Source organism: Hydra viridissima, unplaced genomic scaffold (genome assembly GCF_058129835.1).
Source record: "Hydra viridissima isolate aposymbiotic clone 2 unplaced genomic scaffold, HvirCarnegie_v1 scaffold_1, whole genome shotgun sequence".
NCBI lineage: Eukaryota > Metazoa > Cnidaria > Hydrozoa > Anthoathecata > Hydridae > Hydra > Hydra viridissima.
Genome location: NW_028324300.1, coordinates 24022013 through 24036774, shown reverse-complemented (window position 1 = coordinate 24036774; position 14762 = coordinate 24022013). Strand labels below are relative to the sequence as shown.

At 33.5% G+C, this 14762-nt stretch overlaps 3 protein-coding genes across 6 annotated transcripts in view; 1 reads left to right on the top strand and 2 right to left on the bottom strand.

Annotated features, from left to right (window-relative positions):
• LOC145195458 (NACHT, LRR and PYD domains-containing protein 1 homolog) overlaps positions 1 to 14762 on the bottom strand; it is a 49940-nt gene that overhangs the window by 2724 nt on the left and 32454 nt on the right. The gene's annotated exons all lie outside the window — the stretch shown is intronic.
• LOC149894017 (uncharacterized) lies at positions 4095 to 6552 on the bottom strand. Its single transcript, XM_090076618.1, has 2 exons — positions 6438 to 6552; positions 4095 to 6370 (listed from the first exon to the last, which is right to left on the bottom strand). Exon 2 carries the CDS (start codon positions 5703 to 5705, stop codon positions 4242 to 4244), a length of 1464 nt encoding a protein of 487 aa, XP_089932744.1. The 5' UTR covers positions 5706 to 6370; positions 6438 to 6552; the 3' UTR covers positions 4095 to 4241.
• LOC149894016 (uncharacterized) lies at positions 8426 to 8954 on the top strand. The gene is made up of 2 exons (XM_090076638.1): positions 8426 to 8671; positions 8755 to 8954. The coding sequence occupies exons 1-2, from the start codon at positions 8426 to 8428 to the stop codon at positions 8848 to 8850; spliced, it is 342 nt and encodes a 113-aa protein (XP_089932764.1). The 3' UTR covers positions 8851 to 8954.

Here is a 14762-nt window from a genome sequence, read left to right as displayed (position 1 = left end):
GATGTCAATGTTTTCTGAATTCTCTCAAGTCTGGATTTTGTCACACCAAATATTGACAAGAGTGCCTTGAAGCAAATCTGCATTCTTGAGCATAAATCTCCATCAGGAATCGGCAAATGATACTGATATGAGTAACTGTGCAGGTCGGCCTCATTCTCCTCTTTCCTAGTTCGTCTTTGTTTCACCATTTTTGGAATTATGGCTGCAGCTATCATGGCGTCCTGTTCGTCTTTTGTACCCAGCCCATTAAACCTGTACAAAATTGTCCGCCTTGCTTGCAGACTGATGTTTTCAAAGCACTGTAACCTTGCACAGTTGCAAGCTTCTCCCATTAAGTGGCTTGACAGCTTCATTTTTTTTTGCATTTTCTTTTTTTCTTCCATTTATTGGCCGTTTTTTTGGTTTTTTAGTGACCTCAGGGTGTGTGTTTACATCCGCCATCTTGAATTGCAGTCACGTGACAAAAATACGGCAAATACATAGGTTTCTAGTGAAGCGGCAATTTGACTATCCTTGTTTTTATGTCGTAGAGGACTGACATTCCCTGTTTTTCTGTAGCAGGGGTATTTTTAATTGGCTATTTTTACCTGACTATACTTGTTTTTTCACTTCAGTACTTTGACAGAAGCTAGCTATCGCAATGCATAATCGGCTGGCAGTGCTATCTCAAAATTTCGAAAAATTGACATTCCCTGTTTTTCCCTTGCACCCTTCAAATATATTCTGCTCAAAACTGATTTTAACAACTACATAACAACAAAATCTAAAACACTTACTTCTTTCACATCGTTCTTTCAGAAATTACTATAAACAAGAGAATGAAAATGGAAGTTTGCAATTTTCATCAATAAAACAACTCAACTCCTGCGACGATGCTTTCGTTTGAAAAACTTCCGTTCGCTCACAGAGTTTTTTGAAAACTCAACCAGAGTGAGGGTTTAGTTGTAATTGAAAACTGGAATGTGGAACAAACGTTTGCAATTGTTCTCTTTGCTCTTTCTGTCATGGTACGCTTTAAATATTCTCAATTCTCCTGAGAATCTCTATATTCTTAATACTCTCAGTTCTCCTGAGAATATTTAGAGCATCTCATGACAATTCTTGAAACTAAGAACGTGATTGAAATGTTTGCACACTTTTTTTTTAACAGAAACTTTCAAATAAACAAAAAATACTTGTTTTCAATTTTGTTAAAATCGAGAACCATTTGTATTATGATAAATTATTTAATACTCAGTTCTTATCTCTCTATCTAAAGTTTGAGAAAGGTTTGATGATAAACTCAGTTCTTATCTCTCTATTTAAAGTTATTAGAGCGATCTTTTTGGTTGAGAAAAGAGCTTGCTTCTTTTAACCAAAAACTCAAAATGTACAGAATGCAGGTAAAAAAATTTATTTGCAAGTGAAATTTTAAAGCGAGGCTTTTCATTTTTAAATTTAGATCAATATCATAAAAAAGTAGTCAGTCTGCCTAAAGTAGTCCATATATTGAATAAGTGAGGAAATTGAAAGCAGAAACAAACAAAAAATTGCGAATCTCTACATAATTTGTTTCATTTTATCATCAAATGTATGATACTCTAAACATTTCCTATTTGTTACTTATTGCAATTCCAAGAGAACCATAACATCTCTTTCGACTATATTTTGCAACCTTATTACAAAAATAGATTTCTCTTTTATTTTAAGGGTAATAGAGATTAACATCGAACTTCAATTTTTGTAGATTAAAAGATATTGCTATCCGCGTATGGTACACATTGGATACAAGCTTATTTATTAACTGCGAAGTGTAAAATCCAAAACAATGGGAACATATGAGTGATTAAAAATATTCTCTGAGACATAAAACAGGGATCGTCACGCTGCTGCTACAAAAGATCAAGAAATATTAAAAGATCCTTTTAGCTCTTTGCAGCCACACCCCTAATATTTCTACAGAAAAACCCAACATCGAGTAACAATCTGTTTAACAAAGCAATAACAAAATGTTGCCAAATATTCTTTTTGAAATTTCTAAAAAATCACATTCTATTTTCCCTTACACCCCTCATATATTAAATATAAAAAAAAAATTTCTTTAAGTAACTTTCAAAGAAAACTGAAACATTAAAACTGTTATGTTAAAAACCCATCTTTTAAAACTCTTGTTACATTTTCAGGGGTGGAAACTGAATGATAAATATAGTCGAGTTTAAGTACAGATAGTAGGAGAGAATTGCGAGTTGACCCGGACAAAAATAGTATAAAGCTGAAACTTTGCACAGAGGAAGTAGACAGTCTCTGGATGAGCGTAAAAAAAAGCCCCGTTGATTGCGCTACGGGAACATCCCTTTTGGGGCAAGTTGGGGCAAAAAATAGGCTAATTTTGACAACACCAAAATATCATTAATTATATATCGTTGAATCGAGAATTTTATGCTGATCAATATTTATATAAGAACTATGACTTGAAAACAACTATTTTTTAAGTTATTTACGTTTGAAAAGTGTAAAAGTGTTAAAAGTGAATGCCGCGCAAAACTTCATTCAATTTTTTGTTTTCAAAAGAAAATTTTTACTGCGAAAAACTTAATCATTTCTTTTGTTTTCATAACAAAAGTTTTCAATGAAACATTTTGTATGAATGGATAATTTGGTTTTACTCCGAAAAAAGGTTGCGTCTTATTATATTGAAACTATTATATGGAAAAGTAAAACTTACAAGTTAAACGTTACGTGTAGTAAAAGTTTTTACATTTGAAAAAAAAAAAGAATGCTGTTTGTGTATTGCGCAAGCTTGGGTTTGACAAAGAAAGTTATGTCAAAGTATATGGAAAAGGTCTCAAAACATTGATTCGATTAAGCGAAGAACGGAGTATGAATGAACTATGCAGGTTAAAATTTGTTTAAATATACAATCTTATAAAAAAGATTTTTCGCGCAGTTTGTTAAATTAATTAAGTTAAATTAATAGTTCAATAAATATAAAATAGTTACTCCCTGCGTTACGTTTGATCAGCCATTATGGCAGAAAGCGTTTGGTGTTATAAAAGATCAGAACCTCAATATAGTATGTCGACTCGGAGGGTTTCACACAATTATGAGCTTTCTCGGAAGCATTGGAAAACTAATGGCAGGGACTGGCCTGGAAAAAGTTTTAGAACAAGTTTACTCTGAAGATACAGTAAAACATATGCTTAAAGAAAAGCTGTTGCAAGAACTTTAAAAGGTCACATGTTGGTCCAGAGTGCATTGATGAGTCATATTATAGATATTTTAGTTGACGAATCAAAACTAAATATATCCGGACTTGAATGCACTTATAAAATCGCAATGAAAAATGGTATGAATGAGGAAGAGTTAATCAGACTTGGTAATACAGATGCTTTCAAAAATATTGAATGTGCCATATTAACCTATACGGAAAAGAAGTCATATGAATCACGCACTGCAAAACTTTGGATCTTGTACATATACTATATTAGTATCATAAAGGAATTTTTAGTTGCAGAGAGAACTTGTAACTGGTACTTGCATCTTCAAACAATCTCAAAAATGCTAAACTTATTTGCCGCATCAGGGCATTCAAACTATGCCAAGTGCTCCAGGTTATATTTGCAAGAAATGCAATACCTTTCAGAAACGAATCCATGGTTACATCAACAATTTTTAGATGGTCGTCACGCAGTGCGCCGATCTGAAAGGTATTGAGCTGGCCTATCTTCTGATCTTGTAATAGAGCAGACCCTGATGTGGTCTTTAAAATCCAATGGTGGTTTAACTAGAGGTAGAGGATTTGATGAAAATGTACACTGTTGTAAAAAATGACCAAAAACTACTTTGAGCTGACCCGAGAAAACTGCTTTGACAGGGTGAAACTACAATGTTTCCTGACTCCAAAAATGTAAAATTTGAAATCTAACTATTTCGTCCGAGAAAATAATTTCGATTTTTAGTTTTTAGTACTTTGCACAATAGGGCGAAATGACAGCTTTTCAAATTTTGCATTTTTACAGCATTCAAAAACTCTTCAAAATAAGCATTTATTACTCCAAAACATAACTGTCTAAAATTCACTTGAATAATAGTTTATTCTGACACAACTGATATAGTTTTTCATTAACAAGATGGAAATAATAAACACTTTCTTAAATAATTCTTTTAGTTATTCTAAGCCAAAACACAAAAACAACCTCTTGATTCTAAACACATAAAGAGCAAATGGTACATAAAATAAATTCTTCTCAATATTTGATTCTTCACAAATGCTTGCTGTTGTAGTCCACAACACATGAAAGAAGCCTCTTTGCATACTCAGGATGATTGCGGTCTCTTTTGTATCTCTGCCAATGTGAGCTGAAATTATGATGCATTGATTCTGTTGCCTGCTCACTAAAGATCCCCAAGGGAGCCCTTTTGATCTCAATGAATTGCTTCACATGGAAGAAAACAGCATGAACTTTTGGAGTCACACTGATGTTCATGATTGCCAAATATGAGTCTCTGAAGCGATCAATTTTTTCAGAAAAGTCATCCTCCAGAACCATACCAAAACATGCTGTCACCACAGACTTAAACTTTCGAAGGGCATCAATGATTCCAAAGACTTGAAAAGCAGACTCAGTCTCTGCAATTCTTTGAAGGAGGTCAAGATTGCTGAGAAGCTTGTGACAGGCATTCCCTGCAAACTGCCCACCATGGTATGGTTCTTGTTGAATGTGGAGAGCTGAGGGCCACTTGACAACATTGGGCCAAACTTCTGTCATGGCTTTGTACATGTGATTGACCACACCAAGGAGAAGATGGAGTTCCATTGGTGGTATGAGCTCCAAGATGAGTTTGTTTTCAGAACCAGATAGCAAAGGCTCATGCACTACATTGCCAAAAGATCTTGCCTTTTTGATATCACCACCAGACTTAGCAAACTCTTGATAACAGGCAACAAGTGAGCCTAGTGTCCTCAAAGATCCTGATTGAGAAAGATGCTTTGATTCTGTGTTGCACCAAGAGCAAGGGTGAGTACTTGCATGGCTCTGAAGGCCACAAAGGATGTTGGCAAGTTTCATGTCGCATGAGACAACAAAGTTGACTTTGTCTAACTTGATTAAAGACAAGATCTGCCTCACATTTTCAAAGTTTTCTGGTAGTCCTTCTGATAAAGCCACAAGCATTTGACGCTTTACACTACTGTCTTTGGCAGTCCTCTGAGTTAAAAGTTTTTTCCGTGGTGGTGACCTTGAATCACAGTGAGAATCCAACTCCATGATGCCAAGAGAAACTTTCAGAAATCCTCCACCTCCATCAATTCCCAACTTGACAATATGATTCTGGAAAACTCTTCGAGAAAGCAGGACTTCATTCAAAAGCTCGGCAAGATCCTTGCAATGCACAACCACAAAGTCAGTGGAGTTACTCTCTGATAAAACTTGGATGCTGGTTTGAGTAAAAAACTCAGACAACTGTTTGCCAATGGCTTCAAACTTAGCTAGAAAACTAGTCTCCACAATCTTGGTGTCACTGACTCTGTTGATGGTTGATGCCAATTTCTTCATGCCAAGGTTGGACAGTCCTGTGTTTAGCTGAACTTGTACAAGATCTTCAGTTTTGATGCTGGGTTCAGGAAAAAGAGCTCTTGCACTTGAGCTTCCTAAAAATGAAATTATATTAACACTTTTTGTAATTTTAAGTTTTAAAATTAAAGGTATTCCCTCTGAACCTGCCATCTTTATATGTATATATAAAAGTATCACCTGTTTTAACTCTAAGTGGTGGGCCGCCTTTAGGATGCGATACTTTGGCAGTACCACCAGGTGTGGAAGGTTTAGTAGAGATGACTTGAGTAGCTATTTGCTCTGCAGCGAGTGGATCAGCTGTAGCTAGCTGCTTGAGATTCTCTCTAAAAGTGAATGGAGTGCACTGATGTGGCAGACCTCTTCCAACTAGACTCAAACAATCACCACATCTTTGAGGGGTACAATCTTCCACAGGTTTAGAATAGTCCACTGGGCTCTTCTCATTCAACTTCAAATGTCCAACTTGACAATTAAGACAGTTGCAACCTTGATCTCTTGTTGGTGGTCTAACTTTTATAGATGAGAAAGGAAACAAAGGTGGCAGGTTAACATCTTTTCCTTCATCTTTTCTCCGAAGAATTGTTCAACATGAGTCACAAATGCCTCTTGGCACTCTGGTATCAGTCAAATCAAGACTTGTATGGTAATGCTTGAGGATCTTTTCAACAAGGAACTGTGTCAACTCTCGAGAGCACTTCTTCAGACACAAGACACAGACAGATTTCCGACAATCTTCATGATTTTTTGAAAAATTTGGCATTTTGAAATTTTTCTCACACAACTGATAAGTGAAACACTTTAAATAAACATGTTCACTGCCAATTCCCGGAATTTTTAGCTTGTTTACAATTTTGATGCAAAACTTAAAACAAACATGTTCACTGCCTATTCCCGGAATTTTTAGCTTATTTACAATTTTGATGCAATAAAATGTTTATAATATAGTTCAACCATGAAATTGTAGGTAAAATTTTATCTTCTGAGTTAAAATAAATACAAATTATACTTGCTATATAGACTGTTATGTTTTAGAGTAATAAATGCTAATTTTGGAGAGTTTTTGAATGCTGTAAAAATGCAAAATTTGAAAAGCTGTCATTTTGCCCTATTGTGCAAAGTACTAAAAACTAAAAATCAAAATTATTTTCTCGGACGAAATAGTTAGATTTCAAATTTTACATTTTTGGAGTCAGGAAACATTGTAGTTTCACCCTGTCAAAGCGGTTTTCTCGGGTCAGCTCAAAGTAGTTTTTGGTCATTTTTTACAACAGTGTGTACGCAACCTTTGGACAATGAGCATCTGTTATTCTGCAAGTGTTCATGATACAATGCATAAATTATCTGGATTTGACATCGGAGTTACGGAAAGCAATAAAGAAATGGGTATTAAAAGATTAGTATGTGATTATGAACATTGTGAGTTATTTTATGACTGGTTTTCTGTAAGAAATCCATTCAATACTGTCGATAGAAATCTGTATTCATTATCTACAGGTCTTGTGTCAGCCAATGGTGAAGATCTTGTCAATTGTGACGAGGCTGAGAACATAGGTGTTCGTCTACACACATTTCTCAACGGCCTTAAGTTCAATGAAGCAAAGTTTAAAAGAAGAATACATTTTTTTCTTTAGATGTTTTGACCAATAACGTAAAACTAGACAAACAAACTGATTGTTGTGTCGATCCAACACTCCTTTTTAATAGAATTGCAGCAATTGCAGAAAGAGAGGATGACGTTGAACTATATTTTGATTATGAGCTTACTCATCTCCCACAATCATTATTTAAAAATAACCAAATGCTGAAAGCAAACAAATCATTTTTGCGCAAAGTGATTCTTCCTGACGACGAAATTAAAGTAAGTACAAATGTCAGTTTGTGCAAATATGTCCTTGATGGAAGTTCCTTACTCCACAGAGTTCCTTGGAACAAAGGTATGAGGTTTTTAGAAATTGTTGAGACCTACATCAGCTATATAAGAAAAAATTATGCCACCACTTATATTATATTTGATGGTTATGATAAAAAATCTTCAATTAAATCTAATGAACACATCAGAAGAAAATGCAAAGGTTCTTCCCAAAATATTGTTTTAATAGAAAATAATCAGGTTCCGTACTCACAAGAGCGTTTTCTATCGAATTCACACAACAAGGCACAATTAATTTTACTATTGTCAGATTAACTTAAAAGAGATGGATATGAAGTATATATTTGCAAAGGGGATGCTGACACGAAAATTGTCTCTAAATCGTTGGAAGTTGCAAAGGAAATTTCACCATGCATTGTTGTTGCTGATGATACTGATATAGCAGTTATGCTAATGTATCATTGGAAAGATGAATTAAATGAGATTTTTTTTTATCAAGAAAGAAAGGAAAAACTCTGGAGTATTAAAGACGCTCAATCTCGAGTAACGGATTTTAAAGAACATCTGTTATTTTTTCACGCATGGTCAGGATGTGACTAAACATCTTCAATACTGGGAAAAGGAAAACCTAGTTTTTTAAAATTACTGCAAAAATCCAATAATATACAATCAGTATCTGAAATTATTTCGGATTACTGGGCAACCAAAAAAGAAGTTGGAAAATCTGCAGTAAGGGATTTCATTGAACTTTTTAATGGAAATGCAGAATCTTCGTTAAGGAAAATGCGGTTGGTATTTGAAAGTTTAGTTATAATTTTGTGGATTTAAGTCACTCATTTAGATTTAGAAAGTTACATATTTTCATAGTATTTTTCTTTGGTATTTAAAATATAAACAAATGGTTTGTGAAGGAATTATTAAGCCAGAAAAGTTACCACCCACAGACCGTGCTGCTTATTTTCATGGTCTTAGAGTTTACCTACAAGTTGTTGAATTGAAAATGCTAGATGAATCTTTCAACTTGGATCCTAAAGAATGGGGATGGAAGTTAGATAATGGTTGTCTTCTTCCAATACCAACAGACAAAGATGTGGCACCACCCAATATATTAAAAGTGATTCGCTGCGATTGTAAAACTTCGTCAAGAAATATGTGCGGAACTAATATGTATTTTTGCAGGAAAAATGGATTAAAATGCGTGTCTGCATGCGGTGGCTGTCATGGGCAAGACTGCAGTAATAAAACGGTAAATTTTTTTTTTTAAATATACACATAATCTTCTTTAAATAATTTTGTTTTTTTTGGAATACAAATAATTTGCATTTTTAGGATTTTGAAATTAAAGAAGATTCAAGTGATGAAATTGAAGAAGATTCAAGTGATGAAATTGAAAACGAGAGAAATTTATTTGATGATTTGTTTTGAGAAAAGTAAGATATCGGACATCTAATTTTAAAGAAATTTGCATTCAAGTCTTAAAGTTATTTTAAAAGAATATATTATTTTCTAATTTTTTCCCATTTAAAATTGCGCACAGACAAAAGTTATATTATGTTTTGAAAACAAAAAAATATAACATTTTAACGATTTTACACTTTTCAAACGTAAATAACTTAAAAAACAATTTTTTTCAAGTAATAGTTCTTATATAAATATTGATCAGCATAACATTTTCGATCCAGCGATATAAAGTTTATGATATTTTGGTGCTGTCAAAATTGCTCCTTTTTTGTACCCCAAATTGCCCCAAAAGGGATGTTCCCGTAGCGCAATCAAAGGAGCTTTTTTTTACGCTCATCCAGACACTGTCTACTTTCTCTCTGCAAAATTTCAGCTTTATACCATTTTTGTCCGGGTTCGACCCTATTTTTCGCTAATTCTCTCCTACTAAGATTCGAAGTGTCGTTTTTAAAGGGAACAAGGGAACAATAAGTTAAACTAGTCGATAAAAATGTAGAATAGAACTAATAGAGTCGAAACAAAACTCCATTTGAAATGAAAAGCAAGGTGAAAAACAAATTGAATTGTGTTTTTTGTTAGCAAAAATTAGAAATTCGTGACCTCAAAAAACTTACGAATAGTGAGTTAAATGACAAGTAAAACATGTAAGTCAGTATCTACTGAGTTACATAGGGTGTGCTTTATCTCAATAGCATTGATATAAAATTTAATATTAAAGCCTGTTTTACATCAATTTCTCTTTTCTTAGAATAAAAAAATACATTTTGTCAGGTTTTGGAAGCCTAAATATTTGTTAAAGTTTAACGAGGGGGATTGTATTGACGATAGAGTACACACTAAGGAAGTATATATAGAATGGAGTTTCTTGATATACAAATAAGGTGTAATCGAACGAGTCATTTATCGTAGGGTGCAAACTGTTTTAGTCCGCAACATTTATTGCGCTGTTAACAGGTTGTTTTGTTACCTGATGTTTCATTTCCTTCTGGCTATTTTATAAGATTTATTGTAAACAACTCGCAAAAATGTTGAAAACCATGCTGTCAAACATTCTAAAAAACAGCACCTAGAAACCGAAAGTGTAAGAATAACAGCGATGAGCTTTCTTTAAGCGGTTAAATATTTTTTATCGAAAGAAATCGCTTACAAGAGAATAGATAACAAGTGACCACAATGTAAAAAAAAAGGTTTTGCAAAAGGTTTTTTACACTCGCATAAGGTTTTCTACTACTAGAAAACCTTTTGGTGTGTAAAAAAAGGTCTTTTGAAAGGGTTCTTTTAGAAAACCCTTTAGCAAAGGGTTTTTCGTGGTGAAACATAAGAAACCAATAAATGCCGAGTGTCGTTTATTGATATCGAGGCATAGTTAAAGAAGGATAAAAATAGAAAGGGTTTAAAATAGAATTACAATCGCTTAGCAATATGATATTTCAAATGAAATAAATAGTATTTATTTTATTGTATTATATTTAAAATTGTATTTAGTTAAAATTTTTAAAGTAGAATACGCAAAAGTGTATATTTTTTAAGTTAACCGGTTTATCTATTAGGTTCCTATAGGTCAATGTAATTCTTTTAAAATTTTAAAGAAGAGTTAGGTAATCAAAATTTAAAGTAGAAATAATAATTAAGTTATTATTTCTTATAATATATAATAGCCAAACATGCCTCAATTTCTTTGTGAATGTGGCAACAATTATTTTTCATTTGGAAAGTATTTGCGACATCTTATCTTGTTTCATGAAAATCAGCCTCTTTTTTACGTTAGATGTGTTTCAAGTGCATGCAAGCAAACTTTCAAAAGTGCTGATAGTCTAAAAAAACATGTTCAACAAAAACACAGTAATTTATTAAGAAGTTGGTCTAATGATAATGAAAGTGATCAGGGGAGTAGAAATTAAAAAAATGATCACATTAGGGAAAGGAAAATCGGTTTCCGGAGACCGGAAACCATAAATTTTTTGGAAATCGAAAACCGAAAATGTTATTTTCAAAACCGGTTTTTGGATATACAGTACAATCTCTCTAATTCGAACTTTATGGGGAAAAATAAAAGTTTAAATGAGAGATTTTCGAATTATAGAAAGTTGAGTCTTCTTCGGAGCATTTCACGGTGACTTTACATTTAATCGAATTATGGAGATTTTCGAACTAAAGAGATTCGAGTTAGAGAGATTATACTGTATATCTTTTGTACGAAAAATACTTGGTTATTTGGGAATTCTAAACCACTTTTCTTGATGCGAAGTTGTGCAAGAAAATAAATGAAAACATTCAATTTGCTTCCACTTGAACTTTAACAGTAAATTACTGCAATTTGTGAAGTAAAAAAGTGAAACAAATTTTCACAAAAACGAAAATGTCGTTTTCTGAAGTCCACAAGGATAACACATCAGTTTGGAAGCACTTTTTCCACTCAAAAGAACTTGAATTGGCCAAGTGCAAGCTCTGCGACCAAGAAATTAAGTGCAAAGGAGGAACCACAAGCTCCATGAGGAACCATCTGAGGACAAAGCACAACATCACATTTGCTGCAGTTGTTACTCCTGAGAGGAAACTCGAAGTCATCAAACCCATTGATTCGTTTTTTAAGACAAAGGACCCTGTTGATGTTGTTTTTGCTGAGCTTATTTCATGTGATGGGCTGCCCTATCGTGTTTTCTCAAGTCAACGTTTGAGAAAAGCTCTAGAGAATGAAGGATACAAATTGCCCAAAGATGCTAAATCGTTTAAGGCTCTGCTGATGAAACATTATGAAGATATCAAGAAAACATATCAGCTGCATTTTGCAGAAAAGAAACTTGTTAGTCACAAATTTAGCTTAACCCTAGATGAGTATACTTCATCCAGAAACAGAAAATATATGAAAATAAATGTTCATATGGAAGGTGATTATTGGAACCTTGGAATGATCAGGGTACATGGGTCTATGCCAGCAGAGAAGTTTTGTGTAATTGTTGACGAGAAACTGAAAGAATTTGGGCCACGTTTTGCCAGTGACGGAGCTGCTGTAATGAAAAAATTTGGTAGCTCAATTTCACCAGACCATCAGCTCTGCTTCGCACATGGAATCCACTTGGCTATCTGTGATGTTCTATATAGGCAATCTAGGAAAGAAGATAATGGCACACCTGAGTAAGTCACTATTCTAGAAGAGGACCAAGAAGATGATGACAGCGATGAGGAAGGAGGATTAGAAGTTTCAGCAAAAGCAGGTGCATCAGCTCTTCCAATGATCAGGGAGGATGTCACAGAACTCATCAACAAGGTCAGAAAATGTGTCCGATTGTTTCGAAAGTATTCAGTTAAAAATGACGTGATTCTGCAAAAGCATGTTCAGCCTGAGTTTGGAAAGGAGCTACAGCTAATCTTAGACTCTAAGACACGTTGAAACAGCTTACTAGATATGATTACAAGATTTGTTACCCTTAAGAAATGTATTCAAATGTCGCTGATTGAGTTATGAAGCTTATTATGATTTCTGAGTCTGAGTTTACCACTTTACAAAATCTAGTAAATGCTTTAGAACCAATCAAGGTTGGTGCTGAAGCACTTTGCAGAAGAGATTCGAACTTGCTCTCATCTGATGGCATTCTGAAGTTCATTTTCAAGCAGCTAAAAAGCCTGAAAAACACCTTTAGTCAAGAGCTAGTTGACTCATTTACTAAAAGAGTCACTGAGAGGAGGAATGCTATATAAGTAAACTTAGTTAAATATCTGAATAATCCTGATGTAATTAATGGAGCAACTCATGACATTTTCGAAAATTCCATGCCAAGGAGAATTACATTTGCTACTACTGTACCAAGTTTGTTTAATCGTTTGTTTGAGCAAAAGAGAAGAGAATCTAAAGATAAGGAAAACTTGTCAGATAATGAAACTTGTCAGGAACAAGTACAGCAATTTACTTCCTTGTCAGAAGAGCTCGAGTTCTCCATTAGAGAGACAGTCAAAGGGGTTTCACCAAAGAAACAAAAAATAGACTCAACTTCCAAACTAATGCTCAAAGGAATGGCAGTATTTGAGCTATATATTTATGTTTTTGCTGCTGTTGTTCCCCTGAAATATATATAATAAAAAGATACACTAGAAAACCGGAAAACCGGTTTTTAAAACATTGATAACCGCGGTTTATTCGAAAAACCGGTTTTAGAAAAAATTTAAATATTTCCTTTCTCTAGATAACATCATAGATTCATCTGAAACAACCGAAGAATCAAATGATCAAAATAATGAAAAATTAGACCAAGACTTTAAATGTAATAATATTACTGATATGCTTAATATTTTGGAAAAACATTTTGCATTTCTTCTTTTGCGACTCAGAGAAGTTCACATACTTCCAGCTTCTGTTCATGCGGAAATTACAAAAGATATACAAAACCTACTTTTGATTACACTAAGTAGTTTTAAGGATGTTATATGTCAATAGTTACTCAAAAATAATATTTTGCCACTAGACAATAATTGGGCACATTTAACAGACACAGAAGGATTGCTGCAATTCATGAGGGAGATGTCTTCAAATGAAAATAGACTAATAGGATTATTGAAAAGTAAAAATGTGATTGCAATAGCTATTTAAATAGATTTTAGAATAAATAATACAACTGCTGTTTTTCAATACATTCCAATTCTGGAAGTTTTATCAAAATTAGTTTCCCATGAAGATGTTTACAACTGTTTGGGTGACAGTTACAATCTCTTTCTAATAATGATTTTATGATATCTTTTTGAGACAGTGAACTTTTTCATAGTGACAATTTTTTTTCTGAAAATCCAAGTGCATTGCAGATTCAGTTATATGTAGATGAAGTTGAGCTTAGCAATCCAATAGGAGCTAAGCGAGGGAATCATAAAGTGACTGCATTTTAATTTTTGTTAGGCATTCCATCTGAGTTTCGTTCAAAGGAAAAATTTATTCATTTGGCTTTATTGTTTGAACATAAACTTATAAAAATGGCCAAATATGACTACACTAAAGTTCTTCGTCCATTAATATATGATTTAAATGTACTGCAAAGAGAAGGAATTGAGGTTTCCGTCAATGGATTATGCCAACATTTAAAAGGCAAACTTACAGGTATATCAGCTTATATGCTTTCAGCTCATGCTATAGGAGGATTTCAGCAGTATTTCCATACTGGAAGAATTTGCCGTTTCTGTATGGTGGACAAGTCAGAAATTGGAAATAACTTTAGTGAAAGCACTCTTTGTCTCAGAACACCGGAAATTCATGAATATCACTTAGCTGCTATAACTGATAATGCAGCAAACAAGAATGTGTATGGTGTTAATAAAAAGTGTGACTTTTTAGAGTTGGATAACTTAGATGTACTTACAGCTTTCCCTCCAGATATAATGCATGACTTATTTGAAGGTATTATGCCAGTAACTTTGAAATGTGTTATCAAACATTTGTTACACTCTTGTAATACATTATCAATAAATAATATAAATGATTCTATAAACAAAATTCATTTAATTAATTCGTCTAATCGCCCTTGCCAATTACCTAAAAATATTGCATCAGATAAAGCGCACATAAATGGAACAGCTGTACAGAAATTAGAATTTTTCCTATTGTTTTGGCAATTTGTCGGTAATGATGTACCACAGGGAAATATTGGCTGGGAGGTTTATCTTATACTTCGCGAAATATGTGACATTGTTATTGCCCCAATTGTAGACAGTGACAGTACATACATGTTAGAAGAATTAGTTGCTAGGTTTTTGAAAACATTTTCTGAAGTATTTGGTTCTGAATATATTATTCCAAAAATGCACTTGTTCATAAGCCTCACCTGATGTCTTTTTGGGCCTTTACAAAATTTTTGGTGTTTAAGATTTGAATCTAAGCATCAGTATTTTAAAAA